General features: G+C 36.9%; 1 protein-coding gene across 1 annotated transcript in view; it reads right to left on the reverse strand.

The window, feature by feature from the left end:
- Positions 1–4,353: 4,353 nt before the first annotated feature.
- The window catches only part of LOC111089115 (canalicular multispecific organic anion transporter 2-like), a gene marked incomplete at its 3' end in the record, with an annotated part of 59,272 nt that continues 45,758 nt past the window's right edge, over positions 4,354–17,867 (reverse strand). Inside the window, exon 5 of the mRNA XM_022400943.1 lies at positions 4,354–4,479. Coding sequence (XP_022256651.1) covers positions 4,354–4,479 — 126 coding nt within the window. The remainder of the gene's footprint in view (positions 4,480–17,867) is intronic.

Consider the following 17,867-nt stretch of genomic DNA (forward strand, 5'->3'; position numbering starts at 1 on the left):
AATGAACTTGGCAGTAATCTATGTTTTAGATCTCACTAGCCCCTTTCGAGATTGACAGTCAACCCAATAAGCTCAGAAACTACTGTTTCTTCTAAGTTCTATATTGTTGGACGCCTATTTATAACTATTCCGATTGAGGCCTAGTTCTTTCTAGCCCTCTAGTGACAACAGTATCACCTACAGCTTGAAAAACTTGGAAGCTTTGAGTAAGATGACATCAACAATACTACTGTTAAGTCTCTGCTCGTTAGTTTTTTCTGTAAAAATTCTTTTCAAAAAAACTTTAGCGATACAAGTCCTTTCTTAAATAAAACTGGTTTATTCTTTCTGAATACAACTTTGCAATACACTTAATTTCCATAGTCGCTCTATAACAAACACTATAATTCACAAGGAACGTCTCACGTGCTCAACAATACGTCTCTCTCTGTCCGCAGTTCAATTACATCGCTTCGTGGCCGGTCTTATATATACAAGACTACCCCATATCTAGTAGTCTCCCGATGCTTCATGAACGTTCTAGAAGCGCGTGACGTGTTACGAGGGTCACGTGATCTCCGCTGTCGTAACACTACTAAAGCCTAGTGCGACAATTATACTGCATAAACAACTTATGACTTGTATTGAGTTACATAATAAATCTTGTCATAACTATTGCTTTTAAAATGATTAACTTTAAACACCCTTTTTAAGAAAACTAAATAATAATTAAACATCAAATCACTAAACGAACCAAATAATAACTCTTACAATAAACATTCTTGTACATCCAACGAGCCTCAACCATAGATCAGACTGTTTCCGATATTTTGCATGCAGTGGATGACATTGTAAGTGATTCGTTCATTGTAATGCCTGGTGTGGATATGAGCTCTGATGTTGATGATGACAAAAGTTATTAACTTCTCTCAGCTGCAGTACAAGAGTCAATGGAAGACTCCATCAACAACCAGTCATCAACCTCCCTCTCGAATACGCTTAAGCAACCAATTCTAAAGGAGTATAATCCACAGAAGTTTGGGAGAGAAACATCTTACAAGGATTTCAATCCCCAGTGGTATAAAACAATCTCCTGAATTAGCTTTGACATGAGGAAACGTTAGTGTGTGTTATTTTCCTGCAGGAAGTTCATGGGAGATAGATCATTCATCTTCAAAAATTTAAAAAGATTCACAGACTCACAAAGCATTTGAGAAGTGTTAATCATAAGAAGGCAATGGCAAAGGGGATCAGTTTGAAAATAAACGCAAAATGTCAGACTTCTGTGTGGCATCAGTTGGATGTGGCTCATAAACAGCAGGTCCTCTGCAATCGCGAGTATTTACATAACACTAGAATAAGAAGAGATGAGAAGGATAGAACAAACATCAAGGAAATGTCTTATATCAAGAGAAGCAATTTCCTGGAATCATTGCATCTCAAGTGAAAGGATCTTCCCTGGCTCAAAGAGAAATTACAAAGTCCACACATCAATGGACATCACCAACCACCCAGAATGAGATACTAGAAATTGTATCCAATCTCGACATGAAACAGATCATCTATGATGTGCTGATGAGTGGAAAGTTTGAAATAATTATGAATGTAACCTTGAATATCAGACAAATAGAGCAAGTGGCACTCTGCATGAGATACATTTTGGAGGCATTAATTGGACTCTTCTCAACAGCATCAACTGAAGGGGAAGTGTTATATGAATTTGTGAAAAGGGTTATCAGTGGATTTGTCCTGAAGTTGGAGGACATTGTCGGTGAGTATATTCATGAGGCATTTAATATTAGTGGTGTTCGTAAAGGAGTAGTGACTTAAATGAAAGAGTGCTCACTGCAAGGAATATATATGCATTGCTATGGTCATCTCCTTAATCTCGAGCTGCAGGATACTATGAGTGAGATATAGCCAATTAGAAATGTGCTCAGGAAAATCCAAAGCCTTTATAATTTCTTGGAAGGGAGTTGAAAAGGTCATGCTCTATTTAACAATATTGAAGTAAAAGATGATCACATAATTTTTACACTAAAATCCTTGAATGTAACGAGATGGTCATGCCGATGGGAGGCAGTGAAACCTGTCACTGAGCAGATGTAAAAAAATTTCAAAGCTCTCCTACTCTTAGTGGGTGATAATGATGCTAAGACGTATGCTGACAACACTGCACTTCTGAATGCTGTTTGTGATTTTGAATTAATGTTTGGATTACTCCTTCTGAAGGTGATATTGTTAAATACCAGCAATTTTGCCCCAACAAAAGTTTTTGGGTTCATATGCCTATGTAAGTAGGATACCTTAGGGTTCAGTGTTGGGACCTTAGCTCTTTTCGATTTATATCAAAGATACAGATAAAGGAATGGTCAATAGGTTGTTTACATTTGCTGATGATATTAAAGCTTCTGGTGTTGCTGGCTGTGAGGAGAATGTTTTACAAAAGGATTTGGATTATTTGGTGAGTTGAAAAATTAATGGCAGATTTTTTTTTATTTATATGAAATGCAAAGTAATGCATGTGAGATATCACAATTTGAATTATGAGTATAATTTTGATGAGAATAACCTTAACAATGATATGGAATAAAAAGATCTTGGTGTTCTGGTTCACCAGTTTCTTAAGCCATTGAAGGATTTTAAGATTGTATAGGTTTGGTCATATTTGGAGTAATCTGTTCAGTCTTGGGATCCTTACCTTAGAAAATACAGTGAATTGTTGGACTAATGGGTTCAGAGAAGAGCTACTAGTATGATATATGAGATGGAAAGGTTGTCATACAAGAATAGGTTAAGATTTCTGAACTTGTTTTCTCTTGAGAAAAGAAAAGTTAGAGGGAATCTGATTGAGGAATTCAAAATTGTTAAAAGAATTGATAGTGTTGATGCATCATCTTTTCTGTGTTTAATATTGAGAATGGTAATACTAGGGGACATAAATATAACTTTTGGCATGGTAGGAGTCATTTCCAACTAAGACATTTTTATTTTTCTAACAGGGTGGTTGGTCTTTGGAATGGGTTGCCTTTAGATATTGTTGATGCAGTAAATTTAAGGAAGATTAAGAGGAAGCTTGATAATTATTTGAATAATAAGGCTTTGGGGTATTAGTTCAATTTAGTGGATAAGATACCCTAGATGTACCAAAAGGATTCTTGTTTTCCTCTAATGTTATGTTCTTGGCATTGTTATATTATATGCACCCTGCTGGACCCAGTGCTAGGAGGATATCTTGTGGCTGTTACATGGAGCAGATATATTTTCACATTTTGATGCCTTTTTACTGATTGGTCAGCTGCAAAGAGACTATGCTTTGCATATGGAGTTTTGGTGCTGTTGGGAAAATTTCATTCTAATCTTTGAGGAGTGCAGTTCGTCTTTTTGAGAGAATCAATACTATCCCAGCAAGTTTCATTCACATGTTAAACATTTATTAATCCTTTATGTTGATCTTGTAAGTTACCTTCTCTCAATCTTTAGTTTTACATTCAGTTTTATTCTACTTTGATTTCACTATCTTAGCCTAGAAGTCCTGCAAAACAATTGTACATGAAAGGTAAAATAAATAATCCTGATTTGTTTGTTTCTTCTTTATTGCACTTGTTCTCACATTAATATTCCATCTAAACAAATCTTCAAACCTCTTATTACAAGGACATAGCTTATCTGTGAGTCATTATTACAATAAACCAGTAATATCACAAAGGAACCCAATATTCATTTCTCCAAATGTAGAATTAATTCACTTTCTGAGCTTACTGATCAGTATTGATATGAAAGCACAATGTACAGTGAGGTGCAAGGTGAATCTTGTAAGTCACATACATACAACCATTCAAAATAAACAATACAGATAAACATAACACTATTTGTGATAGAATATGGTTAATTGCTAAATTATACCATGTTACTGTAAACTGAGAAGGGAATGTGATGTTTTTGGCTTCTAAAATAGGTTCTTACTTGATAAACAGGAAAAAACACAATTATTTCTGTAACAAACAGGCACAAGGAATTCCATTTCTCTCAATTAGTGATAAAATCTCATGTAGTAAATATTATCTCATTAAATCCATCGAAATTTAAAAGACTTTTGCAAATATAACTTTACATTAAACTGGAGCCTTCCTTGATCATAATACTTTCATTGAATTTTGAGAAAATAAACACAAGGACTTTAGAAAGTTACAACTACATCAATTACTGACATTAAGATAAAAAACACTAAAAATATTACTAATCACCTTTACCAATCAATAAATATGGTCTTATAAGCACACTTTTGATGAAACTCTATGCTACAATAAGAAGCTAGATTGTTTGGAGAGGTAAAATCCAAAGTAGGCACAAATAAAAAAATTGAAAACATACCTCAAGCATTTTATTTAGCTGATGGGGTACTTTGTCATTGAAAGCAGCCAGAACCATTGACATAACAACCAATGGGTAGTAGACCATGAATATGATGTATTCCTTCTCTCTAAGGGGAGCATAACCCTTTAATAAACAAACAATTTTTTAAAAAAGTCTAATAGAACAACTTAAGCAGAAAATATGATATCCTAATTTTTTTAATGAATAAGATAAAAATAATTAATTAAATATTTGTTCTGCATGATATGAGAATACATAAACTTCCTACCCCTTAGTTACTAGATAATTGTTTTTTTAATTTTAAGTATTGGTGAAGTATTCAAGTATTAATTGCGTTATTAATATAAAATGTCAGTCAAGAGAACTACTGATTTTTTCTTACTTTAATCCATGTAACTGGGTGAGTCACCAAGGCTATCTCATGTGCTCTCTATTTAATAGGATTACTGTAGCATGATAAAATACAGATAGCGACAGTGATTTTTTCCTACTAGTAAGTCAAATGATGACTCAGTGACATAACACCTCTTGTTGATGATGAGAGTGGCCCCAGTCATATAGATAGCAAGTGTGCTTGGTTTGATTGTTTTGAATTTCGTGCAAAGCTACACGTGGGCTATCTACACTATCCGTCCCTAATTTAACAGTGAAATACTAGAGGGGAAGCAGCTAGTCATCACTACCCACCGTCAACTCTTGGGTTACTCTTTTACCAACGAATAGTGGGATTGACCATCATATTATAATGCCCCCATGTCTGAAAGGGTGAGCATGTTTGGCAGGATGAGGATCCGAACCCGCGGCCCTCAGACTGCGACCCATAAAAGATTGTACACAAGTTTGTTTTTCTACAGAAGGTCTACATACTTAGAAGTTAAATTGATTTTTTAGACACACACACTGTATCATTGCTATTTTTTCTCTAATGAACTAAGGTGAGCATATCTGAACACCCAAGTAACAATTCTGGAGTAGTATCATGGTGCTGTGCAGCTTCCATATTCGCTCATCTTTCCTCAGAATGATAGTTTCAGAGGTTGTATTTGATAGATATTGATTTGATCTTTATATCATGACATAATATCAGATATCAGGTAACATAGGGCCCAATATGCCTAAACGCTCTATGTTAGTATATTTTAGATATTTTGTACCTTACAAAAATAGAAAAAATCAGGACCTTTGATTTACCTTTTATGTATGGACTTCTCTGGTAGTGAATGGTATAAACACATATCAGCAAGTTGAAGGTTTCTGATATTCTCATGTGCACTGATTTCTGTCAAGAGTAATCACTTCTAGGTTTTGCAGATTAATAGGAGGCTCAGAAGAAAATGTTATGCAGTATTAAACTATAGGCTATGACTTTGACTGAGTTGTGAAGAATAAAAAAAAGACTTGACAAAGTGTATGACAATGGAAAACTTTTTTTTTATATATACAAAACAATGAAGATGAATGCATTTACTAAGTTCAACACCTGTACTGGAGACTTCAGAGATCACTGTGAAGAAGAATCTCTTGATCTCCTGAGAAAAATCTGTTTTAGACTAAGAAAACAAAGAATTTTATACATGAAACAATAATGTAATTCTTCTTGGGATGTGTGTGCTATCAGTGCTGCTGTTGGTCATTTCTATAAAAAAGGAAGTTTTTATACTCTAGGTATTGTGCTAATTTCAGGTCAACTGATTTTTCTAAAGAGTAAATTAGGTGGGTCCTCTATAAATGAGATTTTTAGTAAAGTAAATAGTAAAGTAATACTGAGTTTCACTAAAACTGATTGAATCAGTGTTAAGAAATAAATGAAGTGGACACAAAGTTTGATATACGCTGAAAATAATCTTTATTAATTAATATCACAAACACAATGTGTGTACTTGTATTGGATGCTGGAGAATTGTCCTTACAGGAGTTGTGAATTAACCAAGCTATCTCAACAACTGATAGATGTTCCAGCCTGACAAAATCTCGTTTTTTTACTTAGTTGAATTGGTAACATCCGAGTTACTTTTTGCAACTAGTACTTCTCACGTGACTGGTAATTCCCATCCAAACATAAGGAAGGTTGTCTCATTGATATATCATCTGACCCCATTGTAGAACACCCCTATCGATCTTCTGCTATTCTACCCGTGGGCAGACCAGATATTTTCTCCAAGAGAATTACAAAGAAAAGAGTTATTTATTTTAAAATGAACTTAACAGCTTTTGTGGTATTCTCAGATAAACGGATTTCATCGCAAATATTAGACTGGTCGGCTTAATAACAGAAGGATCAAACAGGAAATTTATGAAGTAGTTAACTTGACAATCAACTGAGTTTTACTCTATATGAGAGAAATAAGGAAACTGGACACATAAGATCTTAAGTGAAACAATCTTCATTAAAAATAAAGAAATAACTACTGTGCTTACTTTTGTAGACAAATAGATAATTGCCGTTACTGGAATTAGTGAACCAATCAGCAGCCTTTCCTCTCTAAAGGCAGAACTCTTTTGTGCTGAACACGTCAACAAGCAGGTTTGTTTGTTTGTTTAGAATTTCGCTCAAAGCTGCACGAGGGCTATCTGTGCTAGCCATCGCTAATTTAGTAGTGAAAGACTAGGGGGAAGACAGCTAGTCATCACCACCCACCGCCAACTCTTGGGCTACTCTTTTACCAACGAATAGTGGGATTGACCGTCACATTATGACGCTCCCACGACTGAGGGGGCGATCATGTTTGGTGGGACGGGGATTCGAGCCCGCGACCCTCAAATTGCGAGTCAAGTCCCTAATCGCCTGGCCATACCGGGCCATGCAAGAACAAGAATAAAATTTTAAAGTGTATAGGTTCTGATCCTACAAGAGCCTTTGTATCCTGTCTTTGTGATAGCATCGCTGTGTGATGGTCGTCCTATGACAGCATCCATTGTCTGTAACATATAGACATAATCCATCATGCCAGTGAAGGATGTTGCTGTAGTCGATCTTTTCTAGAATAAGGCATAAAGTTACTTCAACATCCTTCTGAGTAAATCAGATATTATCTGCTGTAAAGAATAATGAAGACAGAAAGACGACTAGAACTAAACAATTTCAATGTTTTCTGGAACACGTGTTATTGTCAACTTTGCATAGGAAAAAAGTAAAACACTTTTTTTTTTACTAATTCCTGTGTAACTAAAGACGTTGGGAAAACATGATATGACGGCATATCACCATTTTGTCCTCCTCTGTGTTTTAGGCTTGACATCAGGCTGACAGTTAAAATTAAAATGAAACTCAATAAACTTTAAACTCGCGACATGGTTAAAAAGCACGTCAACTTTCCTTTTTTCCTAAGAATGAGTACATGGACAATACAAACCTTAAGCAAAGAAACACATCTTGCTATAAAAAATATTCTTTTAAAACTCAAAATCATATACTGCAATAAAACCCTTTGCCTACGATTTGAAGATCATAAAATAATACATAATTAGAAAAGAAAATTCTTTTATTTATGATTTTGATACAGTATGGTACATATAATAGAAAAAAATCTTTGAAAAACAAAAAATTATTACATTATGAAAATTGTTTGTTTGTTTTTAGAGCAGTGCCACGTTGGGCTATCGTTGTATCTGCTTTGTGGAATCGAGCCGCGGATTTTAGAATTGTAAGTCTGCAGATTTATCGCTGTCCCACCAGTGAACTATTATATAAAAGTAAAACCCTTAACAATGAATGAAATACAAAAAATGAATCCTTTAATAGCGTTACATACATAAAATAATTCCAATAAACTAAAAGTATGTAAAAGAAGAACTAGAAACACTCTAAATTTAATAATTATTTAAAGAAAGTCTCTTCACTATTTGCATAAGTTGGCAAAATAAAAACAACAACAAATATATGGATAAATACATTGGTTAAAGACTGAAAAGTAACATTACCTAGACATATACTACAGTTAAATTAGAAAAATATAATAAGTATACAGAACCTGTAACAGCTATTTACAAAATATACACTGGAAAGTGGCGCCATTACTTTTCTTGATGATGAAACTTCCAAATGGATACTTACCACAACCATTCTGACTTTGGCAGACCTCAGGCCAAACGTCCAGCATGTATATTATTGATAAAGAGATGGGGAGGCTGGCTATCACATGAGCTGTTTTGGCTTATATCTTCAATCAAGTTGGCATCTCCCCAACATTCCATTGAGTTGTGCCTGTGGTCCATCAAGTAACAAAAAATGTTTCTGAAATACTCAGTAAATGGTAGTAGAAAACCACTGGCTAGTTCAGAAACATGGTAATCAGAAGCATCCACCTCTCATCCTTAGTAAAGTGCAAATTCTAATGGGAGATCAGGTGAATTTCATCAGTCAAAAGTAGAGGTTAAGATGGACCATAAGATATAGCTACAACCATGAACTATGGCAGTAGGCATTAGCCAAGTGGCATGCCTACAGGTTTTGCATGTACTCATGCATTATATCATTCATAAAACATGTATTCTGAGAACCTGAGGACTTCTTAATACCCAGTCTTCTATTAGTATCCATTGACCAGCTACCTGTAACCATGCTGCTTTCTGTTGTCCCTGCCAGACGACAAAAATAAATATCATTCTCTCTAGTTGTCACATTGTAAGCACATAGTTTTAGAAGGAAGGAATTGGGTCAAAACTACAAAAGGTTCCTATACACTCAAGCTGACTCATGTTACGACATGCTAAACATTAACTTTGACCATTAGCCTTCATAAACACTTCCATCGTCTTTCCTTAGGGAATCTCTTTCGTTTACAAGTTGTGTACTAGTTTTTGGCGCAACCTACAAAGCATTCACAACAAAGGAATAACTTTTCATCTCCCCTAGTACATGTACTGCTTGCATTTTGAATCTGTAATGCCCGTAGAAAATGCCAAGAAAATGTTCAGTAAGACTTTGTAAAATATTTCAATCTGCCAGACTAAATATATATTACGACAACAAAAAACAAAACACTTAGTATACTAAATCACTGTCCTGATATTCAATCTCTCATCAGTGAATATCATTTAACACTGATAATTTCACCTACTCGTGAATATTTCAACTCAGAATCAAAATATGTTCTTCAATACTCTTTATGAGAAACACCAGGTAAAACTGTGTTATTAGAAACACCAGTTAAAACTGTGTTTTTCTTTTCTCAAACGTAGTTCTCTTTGCTATTTTTATATCTCTTTAATGGATATTCCCAACCTTGGAACATCACAATTTAAACCATTTTCTTACTAGCATTAATGAAAATAACAGGTGCTCTGCGTTTTCCAATAATACTTTCCAGGTCAGTTATGACAATTATACTCATACTCATCAATTTTTAATTGAGCTCAAATTGTACTTTGCTGTTTTCTATTGTTTTGCTTTTTATGTTACCTATTTAATTCATTTGTGCTAAAGCCTCCTAAATGTCTTTATTTAATATTCATACACATATATTGCCATATATATATGAACCACCATTATACATTGTCAAGTATTCTACTGGCTTATATACATTAACTCTGGCTACAGAACAAATCCCCTTGTTAATGTCTGGCTCACCTTATGATGGTATGTTAGGTAGCAATGATAGTGTTATCAAGGGGATGTAAAATGCTATTCATTTATATTTTTGCTTCAAAAAAAATCACTGGCAAAATTCAGGTTAATTTGGATTTTTTAACCAAAAGCCTAAGCCAGCATTAAAATTTGTGCCATTGCTACTGTATATAAATACACATTCATGAGAAACACAACTCCCTCATAGCATGTAGAACCAGGATAGTTTCCAGGTAAATAAATGCAAATATAGTGAGTACAGGGTGGCGTGCTCCTTCGATTTCTCACCATTCAACTAGATTATGATAATGATTTTTCGAAAATTAATGTTTCAAATCAGAAAATCCATCAATGGTTTAGAAAGCAAAATTCACAACACCTTCTGAGTTAATGATGTTTCATTCACATGATAATCCAAATTTTTAATGAAAGTGTAATAATCCTACAGTTTTCCTGTTGCACAGGAGAGAATGGTGGATGATGTAGGCAGTACATCCATCCTGACTAAGTCAATACCAAAACCAAAGTTGGAGACAACCACTTAAGTTCTGTGAGCAACAGTTCCTAGACATAACCAGAAATATACCTCTACTATAATGCCTAGTGTATCAACATTTGCTTGAAGAAGTCAATATTCACTAGCAGAGTGAAGGTCTCACTTGAATTGCTTGATAAACCACATTGTCCTATAATGTCGTCGCTTTTCCTGTGTCAACCAGAAACGTAAACTTTCACCTTTGCGCCATCACACATACACACCAAGCATCACCAAGCCTTAACAGAGTTTGACTGATCATTAAACTCTTTGGAGCAAGCAGTCCATTGTGATTCTCCAAGCCTCTGGACAAATATGAAATTGATTCTGTCTATTTTCTGGAGAAATTTCCATAGCATCCACCATTTCTTGTTTCTTACTATCGACCTGTTGAGCCACTGGCTAGTACGAATAACCTTGCCTACTTTGCTGATCAGCAAACTATGAACATTGTGGGTTGGCTGGCATCTGTTGAGCCATCAGTTGGAATCAATAGCCCTGCTCTTTTTGTATGTTAGATGAATTGTCAGTGCCCTCCCCCAGTCTACAACATCATAGAAGATGTTAGATGGTGTTATCATCGGCATTTGCTATGGCACATACTTCATGAGTAGGCCTTGGTAGATCTGCCCATTTACTGGAAACCAATATCGACGCATTGCAGTGATGGATGGATGGTTAACCGTTGATACAGGTCTAGTCCAACATAGTGGAGGTGCTTGAAGTGGTAGTTCATTTGATGTGTATCCACCATAGATGTCATTGCAGGATTTTTCTTTTCCAATAAATAGTCAAAATTACCACTTCATATTGGGTCACGATGGGAAATGCTTTGATTAAGGTGAAGATGTCCCTTATAGCTTCATTGAGAAGATCCTTAATGAATTTTTCCCGAGGACAGTTCTTCCATTTTGTGGATACTATTGTAAGGTAGTTCTTCCTCTGACACTGGCACAGATAATCGACACAGTTGGTTAATCTCTTGGTGCTAGTCCCTTTTCAAGCCTTCAACCCAGCCAATGGCTTGTCTAATTTTACACTTTGCCAAATTGGCAATACAGCTTGTAAACTACTATCTCCCAGATGCTTCATGGCACCAAGGGTGGGATATTTTAAACTGAGAATAGGCTCACAGTGTCTTGGTTCATAGTATTTTCCCGTGAGTACCCATTGTCTTTCCTGAAGGAAAAACGGCTCTGACTGAAGGAGTTCGCCCACAATTAGCACATCCAGTCACTTGCAGCTGGCTATTGTTGGTCTGAACCTGAACTATGGCTGTGATACTCTGGCTGGTGATAGCTTGGGAGCTGTGTAGAGGCCTTCCCATGTAGTCTCTGAATTTTCATGTACCAATTTATGTCGATGATTTTCATTCATCCTTGTTTACTGTGCCAAGATTGATCCTCAGAGGCAAGGTTCAATCCAATATGGAGGCTCCAGACACTGGTAGATGTTTTGAGTCTGTGTTTGTAGATTAATTGATGTCAGAGACCTTTGCATCATTGGAAAAGTCCTATGTCCAGAAGAAGATTTGTGGACTCAACATCTCTCTTATACACATGTATCTCTAAAGTGGGAGACTCTCTCTCTTGGACACGAGTATGTTACTTTGAGAATAAGCGATTCTTTTAGTTATAAGCATTCCTTTAAGCTCATTGAAATACAAAAGATCGAGAAAGGGTCCGTGCATACGTTTGCAAAACATAAAAATCTACAATAAATCCTATGGTCACAACACCACAATGTATCCTTCCTATCTGTTTGTGTTATTGTCATATAAATTGATTTCCACATGTACATCAATAGATCATGGGAGGATAAAACAGGAAATTTATGAACTGCCCTAAATTTGAAAACAGACTGAGATAGTGAGACTGATCATGTTAAGTGAAAACATTTTTATTGAAAACAAAGTCAGTGTGTACATGGATAGACAAATGCATGATTACCTCTAGTGGACTAGTGAATTGATTGAGAGTTTTCTTATCAAGAGACAAACCTCTGATGAATGATACAATTCAATACCCAACTACGACTCTTGAAGTATATATGTTTTCTTTATATGGGTATTCTTTATTTCCATCAGTGTCATTCGCTGACACCATTCATTGGCTGCACAGACACCAATTACTTGGTCAATAAAGGACATAGCAGTCGTTGACCCTTTAAACTAAAGTGCAAAGTTGCTGCACTATCCCAGAGACATAAGACATAAGATCCCCAAAAGAATTATGGACAAACATCAATTTGATCAAAGCCAATGTGGTATTATGGACATATCATGGGTTTTTATCTTCATGTAGTATTTTAACATTTATTACAAATTCATTTTTTGTTCCAAATATTGGCAGGTTCATATGAAACGTGGTCGAGAAAACTGTTAATTTATTTTGTTTCAAGTTACTCTTTTTATTTTGTTGTTCTCGAAAGCAGTTAATACCTATTACCACCCAGGGAGAACATTGCTTAGTATGTCATGTTGTGTAAATATGTTGACAGTAGTGTCCTTCAGTGGTTGTTCAGGTGATATCTAGAGGTTACAGCCACACCTATATTGTAATGAGAATGACCAGTCAAGGAGGTAGTGTGCATGTCACACTAAATAAATGCGAGGTTTCTTAGAAACTAAAAAAATACGCATTTAAGCGGTCTGGAACTTCATCATGAAATATCTAGTTTACTCTGATACTTGGTTTTTGTTTTAAATCGTCTGACATGGATCTCATCAGAACAGTCTGAAAGAAGGGTCAGTGAAAATCATGGTCAAATATGTTTAAAACATCTGAGCAGTTTCACACACACACCATGTTTCATTACACAATATATATCGTTCATTTTGTGTTTCACCTTGTGCCTAGTCTCTAAATTTCATTTAATAATGATCCAGTCACTAAGAGTTTCAGTATTACCCCTTAATCGATATGTTGATCAAATCTCCAGTTATAAAGTTAACCTATCTAGTGTAGCTCTAAAGTTAGATATTTTTTACCTGGATATACCGCACAATGGATATCCAACACAACTTTTGGTACCATTATCACAGGATATTGCTATTGTGGAGTTTGATATAACTGCTTAAGTGTGCACTGCCCTTTACTTCAACTCTAGTGTGATTTTAGTTTAAAAAATCTCCATAGTTGGGAATGTGCATTTTCTACAGCTAAAAGGACTTAAAACCAAGAGGACGAGTCAATGATGTGAAGGTCCATGACTTCGATCTCATTGTGACTTATGACCCAGGGAAAAGAAATTCCAGAAGCTAACTTACATAGAATAGCAAATAACTTTAGTCCATGAGGAGTAATTCCAGTGTGAGGGAAACACAAACAGAGGATTAGCATGATGACATGATATCTGGTGCATCTGAGACAGGATAGAGTTACTCTTGGACTTATGCCAGCCAGAGTAATGAAGCCTTAGCTTTGGTTGAAGCCACCACAAAATAGCCAAAAGAGATAGGAGGTGCCATTGGTAGATGAACTCTTCCTACTGGAGCTATCTCACCAACAGGTGAGATGGCATGCATCAAAGGAAAAAGTGACTACATCATGGGGCAGTGGTGAGTCTCCAGAAGCCAGAAAATACCATGAAGGGTCTCGGGACCGAGCAGAGGCAATATATGAACTGTCATGGGCCTAAACTAATGAGTCGTCACCTGCATATGTGGGCCTTTACTATTGTACCAAATAACTAAATGGGCCTTGAGATACAGAACACTGAAAAAGTTTTTCTATAGACACTCCTTGCTCTGCCAACCCGGAGAAGTCTATTAATCATTAGAGTGTTGGGGCTTCCAATATCATCTACTAACAATGTCAAGAAATCTTGGTCAGGTGATGGCTGGGAAGCTGGAAAGGAGAGTTTCTGGCCATGATCACGAGGTCCTCGTGAATGAGGAAAAGCAGATCACTCTTCAAACATCTAATGACATACTGAAAGAAGATCTGTACTATTTTATATAGTATTTCAGGCTGTACAATATCTTTTTTGAGTCTGTGCAGTCTGTACCTTGATTCCACTGAGTACATGGATAAGGAACAACCATAGGCACTACACTGGACCAAATTTATGTCATATGGAACAGGGGTACCACTAAAAGCTTGACTACCTATACAGATAACCTGCATCAATTGCAGAGTAAATCTTACCCTAACATTACCTCAGCTATTTACAAGGATATTCTCGTAGATAAGTTTGTGGAAGTGCTACACAGTAAAATGATGCTGCATCGCCTGAGTGTAAGAGACCTTTCCCACTCTTACTGAGGCTGTTTCTAATATGACTAGTGCATAACCAATCAAAAATGATGGGCAAGTATTAACAGCCCCACCCCATAGTATACTCTATCCTCACATTTCATATCTAACTGAAATAAATAGATTTTGTGGAATTAAACTTGACCAACAAAGAGGCAGAAACGTGAATCGATATATTTACTTTCATGATAAATTTTATGCAATTGGCTTTAGGCTAGGTGATACTACACTACATATTTCCTTTAGGCTTACTATACCAACACCCCCATCTCTACCAGATTTCACACTCCTAGCCCTGTACATCTCTCCCAACTCAACCCCCGACATTCCTAAACACAATCATAACAAACTACAACAATGTAATAATCCTTGGAGACCTTAATGCTTCTCACCCCCTTCTCCAAGGTTTTACCACTACCACTGCTGGTAGGATCATCATCAATCTCACACAACTATACTGTTATTAACGACAACTCCCCTACCCACACGCATTACAACGGTACTCAAAGCCTTATCGACCTCGCCTTAGTTCCACCCGCATTAGTACACCTCACTAGTAACTTTAAAGTACACGAAAACATTGGTGGAGACCACAACCCACTGTCATTCAAAATCAGCAACCCGAACTGGACTCTACCCAATAATCTACAGCAGCAGCCCACCACCAATCCCAACTTCAAGAAAGTTAACTGGACCATTTTCATCCGACACTTAGACAACATCTTACCCGACCCATTAACTTTCGCTAATACCAAAGAAGACATCGAGCAATATTACCACAGTATATCACAAGCCATATCCAAGACCATAGACAAGTTAGTACCCAAAAACCACACCAATACCACGCCCAACCACTGGTCACTAACTCCCGAAATCCACAAGCTAATTTTATCCCGACGCAAGCTTCGCAAAGACTTCATCAACTCCAGAAACCCCACTCAAATCAACACAAATCAACTCAGTCAAAAATGATATAGAAAACTAATTAAGGCCCAAAAACGCATAAACTGGAATAACTTTTGCACCAAACTGGACAGTCTCAAACCCGACCCGTTCACCTTCTGGAAAACTTTCAAAAGCATATGCCGAGAAAACAATGACACAAACAACATATCCTTCAAAAACATCACAGCCTCCACCGACGAACAGAAAGCAGAACTTTTCGCTAGCTACTTTATAAAAACTTTTGTAACCCCTCAGAATACAAGATTCGACACTAAACACCAGGACCATATTAATATCTTTGTCAAAAATAACGCCACTTCTTTCTCCACCTCCTTCCCAGTCGACACTCTCCAACCCCATACCCCCAGCTCACCCCTAGACATATCCACTCCCATAACCACTCCTGAAGTCAAAATCCCCCTAAGAAGACTTAAAAATAAATCTCCCGGCGATGACAAAATTACCAACATTGTTCTTAAAAATGCATCTCCCAAACTCATGACACATCTCACCAACCTATTTAATCTCTCCCTATTATCTGGCTATCTCCCCATTGCTTGGAAATCAGCCCTCATCAAGGTCATACCCAAGAAAGGCACCCATTCAATTAACCCAAGTGACTTCAGACCCATAAGCCTAATTAACTGCACCGGCAAACTCCTGGAGAAAATCATAACTACGAGACTACTTTGGCTACTAGAAAACAACAACACACTGTCACACATTCGGAATGCAGGCCGTAAAACAGACAGACCGCAAACCACCTCGTCCACCTAATCGAAACCTCGTTCACAGTTTTCGATAAACTACAGGCCACTGTTATCACCTTCTTAGACGTACAGAAAACCTTTGACACAGTATGGCACAACGGACTCAAATACAAACTGATCACGCACAAGATTCCCACGACTTTCACTAAATGGATATCCTGTTTTTTTAGACAACAGATCTGCAAAAGTTAGAATAAACTCCTCGATCTCGCAGCCCTTCACGTTTAACGCAGGTGTACCACAGGGGTCTGTCTTAAGCCCCCTGCTGTATACACTCTTCGTCAACGACCTACCTCAACCTAACTCATCCCTCACATACGCCTCACAATACGTTAACGACATAGCCCTATGGAGCACCTCCTGGGACCCTCCACTAGCGGGTAAGAAAAGCCAAACAGCCCTAGACAAGATTACACAGTGGTGCAACAAGTGGCGGATCATACTCAATCCCTCCAAAACCAAGGCAATTATACTCTTCCGACGATTTAACAAAAGACGTAAACGAGTCAGGCTTACCAAACTTTACTTATACGACCATCCAAGCCAATTCTCCAAATCCGCTAAATTTTTAGGTATCACCATTAACCCTAATCTAACCTGGCACACTCACTTCAGAGATATCAATAATAAAACCAAAACTCGTATAACCTACCTCAATAAAATAAGTCTCCACATCCACGGTTGTAGACTACAAACAATAATACACATTTACAAAACATTCATCAGACTCCTACTAGATTACGGCGCAATGGTTACATGCAACATGCACAATAATCAACGAAGGATTTTACAAAACCCCCAAAACAGTGTCATACTTCTCGCTTATCGCCTTCCTCGATACACACCTGCATGATACACCGAAAGGCACACCTCACTACACACCATACAAACACGCATCACTAAACTTGCTACCAAATATTACAAAAAAGCCATCTACCGAAATCCACTCACAGCTGAATTTCAAATATATATCCCCTTACAATCTGTTACAGAGCCTCACCTCTATACCATAATCCTGAATAACAACATTATTATACGTATTCTATGCATAACATGTTTATTCTTCAGTCTCTTTTCAGATCTATACTTCCTCGTCAGCTCTTCACTCAGGCACTAGCCGGGTTCTCATTCGGCCCCGACTAGTGAACGTGGGTTTTCTCGGGGTACTCCCGTTTCCCCCCATATCTAATTCTCAGGCATTGGATCTATAGATCCCAGCCTTCGCACCTTGATCTACTGATCCCGGCAGGCCCTGTAAATGCCCGTTTGCTTCATTTTGTTTCGATAACTTGTCAAAATCGGCTGCCGACTTGCTCCTTCTTCAAAGATCAACCGGCCTCTACTACGCCTTGGACTTGCCTTCACTACTGCCTACTTGCCTCACCTTCATACGTATATACACGGGAATAAATATATGGATTTTTTCTTTTTAATTAATC

The sequence above is a fragment of the Limulus polyphemus genome, unplaced genomic scaffold, assembly GCF_000517525.1.
Source record: "Limulus polyphemus unplaced genomic scaffold, Limulus_polyphemus-2.1.2 Scaffold5269, whole genome shotgun sequence".
NCBI classification, from domain to species: domain Eukaryota; kingdom Metazoa; phylum Arthropoda; class Merostomata; order Xiphosura; family Limulidae; genus Limulus; species Limulus polyphemus.